The sequence below is a fragment of the Diadema antillarum genome, unplaced genomic scaffold (genome assembly GCF_040938485.1).
Source record: "Diadema antillarum isolate AM-2024a unplaced genomic scaffold, OU_Dant_1.0 seq00001157_RagTag, whole genome shotgun sequence".
Lineage (NCBI taxonomy): Eukaryota > Metazoa > Echinodermata > Echinoidea > Diadematoida > Diadematidae > Diadema > Diadema antillarum.
In genome coordinates this window covers 300,704-306,400 of record NW_027271967.1, presented here as the reverse complement: position 1 = coordinate 306,400, position 5,697 = coordinate 300,704, and the positions used below count along the sequence as shown (strand labels likewise).

The following is a 5,697-nucleotide window of genomic DNA, read 5'->3' as shown; positions in this document are numbered from 1 at the left end:
CATTAAAGACAATTCAATCAATTCTATATTAAAAGAAAAACAAAGAAACAGACGCAACCATTATAAGTTGGAACAGAAACCATATACACGGTGCAACGCCCTATCTGATTTAGGTTTCAGTGTAACCTAGGGAAAACATAACAAGAAGTACAAGAATGTCACGTGATAGAAACGTGAAACCTAAACATTTCTATATCATGCAGGCCAACTATAAAAAAAAAAAAACCGCAATAACAGAGAGAGCATTATAGAAAGGTTTGTCCTGTTCCAAGGAACTGCAGGACATCATTGTTTGCCTAGAATGACTTTATTCTTCCACATGATTGAGATTGATATTGTCTGTTGATACTCCAATTGCAAACACAATCTGAGATTTTGATGTATTGCTCCTTTTCAAACAGACACGTATATTTTAGTAGAGCTCCCAAGATTCCTAAAATGCCTTCTGCTAGCTTTTAGAGTGTATCTGGTTTAAGGAAACGCTATGTGAATAGGCGTATAAATCTGTTCGGACCTCTTTCTTGACACTTTCCAGTATACACGTGTATTTTCTAAACCAGACTTTTCTTCCAAGTACACACCCGATGACGAACAATATCAAATTGACGTTGCACCAAGTTGTTTGTGTACTATCAAATCTTATCACATGCGAAAGAAGTTCAAACCATGGAGCTCCATGTTTAGGCTAAACATTCTTGAAGAAATGAATGAGTCAACGTCTTTTCACGGAATCTTAGCGTTCTGCAAGACGAGTGAAGGTCATGCTTTTAAAGAAAGAGTCTTGAATTTGTGATTCGTGTATAAATTCGTTGTAACTTATTCAAAACGAAACAAGATACTGCCAAGAATGCCGAGAACGTGACGGCGTTGCCCCTTTGATTTAGACATCGATATCACACATTTACATTGCCGAGATCCTCAAAGTGAAGCGTGACTACAAGCAACTGCGAAGATTTTGACGAGAGTTTCTTACAGATTAAAGGTAATGAATTCGGTGTTGTCTAATTACAAACAATCCAATTAATTTTCAGGTGAGTTATTTAAAGCAGCGTAGTATCAAATTCAATGCAGAAGAGAAGAGGATACCCTATAGAGCCATTAATGACATGAAATTTGAGAAAAGCTTCCTTTATAAGGCAGGGCGTGATTCAGGTTCCTCCCTTTCGTGAGCTTGTCGGTAATCGCTGTCCATCCGAGTCATATCAAACTTTTTAGCAGGGAATGACGACAACTTTTTTGTATGAATTTAAACAAAAAGTCGACTTAATTATAGCCTAGTCCAGGGACGAAGGTTGAACTTAATGTGGTCTACAATCTGAGCTAGACAAATACGCATAAAAAGTTACATAAAGCCCATATGACGAAGTCTAATAACCAAATGATCGCACAAATAACTACATGCAGGGGTATGGGGCATATCCAAAACCCATTAGGCATAACTCTCCTTTTTTGTGACTCATGACACGCTCAAGAGACTGACGTGTGTTTTTTATGTGATGGAGGAGATGGACAATTATACCTGAAACGAAGTCGTCTTGTCCTATGATTAGCAGATAAGAAGCTGATCAGGTACGTACCATTGAAAAATACGTAGAACAAAACGATACTTTTCAAATCATGGACATCAAACGATTCAAGGCCGAAATGACATACGAAAACTTTGCCACATGCAAACAACACTAGCATCATTTAACATATCATTGTTGAGTTTTCAAATTAACTCTCAAATTCTCTCTTTACTGTGCACCCTTGACTACCCTCTTGAACCCGGGGGCGAGTCCTCTTTGACCAAGTGCAATTATGACAAACTATGTATGGATATGATGCGCGACTTTGAGTAGAGGCTCATTTGCAATCCAAAGTGAGAAAGGAATACATGTATTATAGAGCGACACCTGTTTGCTACATTGATTGACAGAAGGCTGTGGATAATTTCAGAGGCCCTCTAATATTGACGTCGCCTTCATATCCTGTTGGCAGAGAGGATGTGAATAAAATGATAATAATAATAAATGACGTTTTGGTCTCCCCTTTGCCCCTATAGTTTGTTAGTTCCTGTTTGGACGAACATACACAGTCATTCATTATCTTTGGTAATATTTGTACAATACAAATTTCCGACTCAAAAAGGCACTTTTTTTCATTCCGGACAATGACATGACATATTTCGGTTAATCTCAGCGTTGTGTTGCTGAATACTTTCCTCTGAACAGCTGATACTGAGACGCTCATTCACGTGGTGTCTCATAACACGCCTTTCCCCATCTTTTCTTAGGAGTCTCCATCAGATATAACTGAGATGAGATTTTCTTTCGTTGTTTGATTTCTCGGACATTGAACACAAAACTAATCCACCACAGTGACTGTTGAATGGATTGGTAGCTCACAAACGAACAACGAACAGTATAAGTATCTACAGCACTAATCTATCTTAACACCTCAGGAAATCCCTCGTATCCGTCCTTGAGAATGCTGGAGGAGAAGACGGCTTTGGAGGAGGGCGTGGCAATGGGCCTTTTGCGTGATACTTTCCTGGCATTCCCGGTAGTCTATCTTTGGGAAACACCATGGGCTTTTCATGAACTGCGAGGGACTGCTCTATAGGAGGAAGCGACGGTGGCATCTCATCGCTAGACAACGTGGGTGAAGAGAGAGGAGGAGGGATGCGGGGCGTGGAACGCACCGGTGAGATGGGAGGTAACACAGGTTTTATGTGCATGTTGTTCGGAGGGCGTGTCCTTGGTGGTAAAGCAACCAAGAGGACTCGCGCGGCCGTCTCCTCGCCGTCATTAGGCGTGGTCTCTCTATCTGGGTATTCCTTCATGTGTTCCGCGATGGCGTCACGTGGTGTGTTACAGATGGCAACGCCGCCAAAGTTGTGCTCATCCAGATAGTGGTGGTCGTGAAAACCTTGCTGGATCCTCGCGGGTTCCTTCTTGATGAACCGCCGCTTATGCCTGATGGCCACGACGGCAACAAGACAAAGGAGGACCAGAGTTCCAACCACACCTCCAATGATTGCGATGTTCTTCGACGATTTTCCGGTCTGCGCCACGCTTTGAAGCTGCTCACTGTGAATCGTCAACGATGTGTCCGCCGATGCCCGGAGGTTCAAGACATTCGTGGCGATACACGTTATAACAGTGCCATTGTCTTCGGCTTTGATGGAAGAAATCCTTAAAATTCTACCCTCTTCTTCAGTCACAATCCTTGAATCACTGATTGCTGACAAATTCCTATTGTTGATGACCCAAGTGTAATTTACTTTCATCGGGACGGCGGCGGCGTCGCAGAAAACCACGATGTCGGCCCCCGTGCTGATAATTTGGGGCTTGCGAATAACAGTGACGTTGGTTGGGATGAAGAATGGTGTGATGGAGCACTTTCGGGGCTGGTAAAGGGCGGGGCTGCTCTCCTCGCAGGTGAAAGAGGCTCCGTTGTCCATATCCGTCAAACGGACTTCGTAGAGTGCTTTAGGTCTTGCCCCCTGGATCAATGTTCCAGGGAGAATTTCCACTCGATGCTTCCAGTCCAGTCTGGTGTAAGGAAGAGACCCAGATGACGAGCAAACCATTGTTACTTTGTGACCGGGACCAACTTCACGTGGTGGCTGCATCTCACATCTGGGCCCACCCGTGTTAGGTGGCATATACACTGTTAAAGACGCTGGCTCCGACATGCCCACAAATTGCTGGTCGAGAAAGTACATGCAGCTGTATTGATCGTTATCTTCGATAGACACATTAGCGATGCGGAGGTTGAACTCACCGAACCTGGAGTTGCCCTGTATGGAGATGCGCCGCCTGAACGCGGCCATGTCAGGCAGGTGAAATATGCGATCGTCCCGGCTCAAGTATTTATGGGCGCCATGTCGGAACCAATAGACGGAATGTTGCCCCTTATTGCGCACTACGCAACGAAGAGTCACGATACCACCAACGACGCCGACAGTATCTCGTGGATGTTCACCCATCGAGATCTCCCGCGGGTTGATGGGCGTTTGGCCGAACACCCCGCCGATGCACAGCAGGGAGATTAGCGGCATCCAATTTAAACTGCGAGAAAGCATTGTGAGTCGTCACGCATTACCATTCCGAATATTCCTGTAATGTGCAATGACGGGTGGATTATCCAACGTAGTTTTAAAAAGTATCTCCCTGTGGATTTATAAAACCTCTGATGACAACACTGAGAGAAAATACGCACAGCATGATATCGATTAACACAGCGTAAGCAGCATGCACATGAGAGCGACACGATGATACGTTAGCACGCACCGGTCGCCAGTCTATAAATGCGACACACACAAGTGTGTATCTCGAGCGCATCGATCAACGAGCTTCGCAGGATAGGAAGCATGAGCGTAGCAGAGGGGAAAAAAAACATAACGGATCGACTGCCGCCCGCACACTTACCAGAATATACTGTTTAAGTGGAGTGACCCTGTCACGGCGAAGGTTGATCAAATACTTCCGGGTTGAAAGAGGGGGCCCACTTTCAAGGCAGATGTTGGTGAGGATTTACTCTTGCAGGTCTCTCTTACTCATTAAAGGGATAAAGAAGATCTGTCCTTTGATATAATTGTACCCTAACGGTCAAGGATTTACAAGTCACGACAGGTCAGCGAACATTACCGCTTAATCAAGCGTGTAATGATGTGATCGCTTATCACGTAATGTGCGGAATACTTTGCTCTTTCATTGAGTAAATTTGTCTTTCTCAGCGCAAGGCATCTTTGCAGTGGCATCGACTTGCTGACGTGATTTATGTGTATTTGCCTATTGAAGGACATTATCTGATATGAATGATAACTGGTCTCCCATAATATCGTTGTGTTCCCCTCTTTAATACTAGTATGTTGCCTTGTCTTTCAAACCAGACTTGGGGGTCTTGAAATCAGGGAGGAATTTATTCAGGACTTAAGTAAAGCATAATGTTGTGCATAGCTACAGGGTTCAAATCTCATGATCAAACGTACTCCAAAATGATAGGTGAGTCTCATTCATTAGAACGCACTTTGGAGTCACTGGACGCTCTCTACATCGAATGAATTCATCGAAATAGCTGATTGCGTGTATAGTAGTAGTTCATACCACTGCCCTCATTTGAAAGTGGCGTTTATCATTAGTTTTTATGCGCGACCAGATTAAGAACATATACATATCATACATATGTAATCAGTACAAAAATGAGACAAAAGACTATAGTGAACATTACAAAAGGATACACTGTTGCTGTACATGTAACACACTGTATGTGAACCCACACATTTTGCCTCAAGGAACAATGATGAATACATGCAATCTACAGACTTAAGTGTAGACCAACACAAATTTGATTTCAAATATTTTACCGTAGACATAAATAACCTGTGTAAACTACACATCATACCATCTCCACGTTGGTTTTAATATCGAGAGTAAAATGTGACAAGCTGAATGTTTTCAGGAAAGATTTATTCATATTTTCTCTACCCCTTGATTTCACTTACTATAGTAGGCCTATGTGATTTGGAAAGAAATGAATAGAAACCAACCACACAGGCAAAGTTAAGGAGATGATGCCATTAAACTCACAAGTCTCTCATTAATCTGTACGGATTTTTTTCTTTCTTTTTCCATTTTGACATGAAACATACAGATATAAATTGTATCCCTCGGATGAAATAACTACAGTCTTGTGATATTTACCTCTACG

At 42.8% G+C, this 5,697-nt stretch overlaps 1 protein-coding gene across 1 annotated transcript; it reads right to left on the bottom strand.

The window, feature by feature from the left end:
* Positions 1–2,431: 2,431 nt before the first annotated feature.
* On the bottom strand, positions 2,432–4,266 carry LOC139744311 (cell adhesion molecule 3-like). The gene has a single exon (XM_071654758.1). The coding sequence runs from the start codon at positions 4,067–4,069 to the stop codon at positions 2,432–2,434; it is 1,638 nt and encodes a 545-aa protein (XP_071510859.1). The 5' UTR covers positions 4,070–4,266.
* Between the last annotated feature and the right edge of the window lie 1,431 nt (positions 4,267–5,697).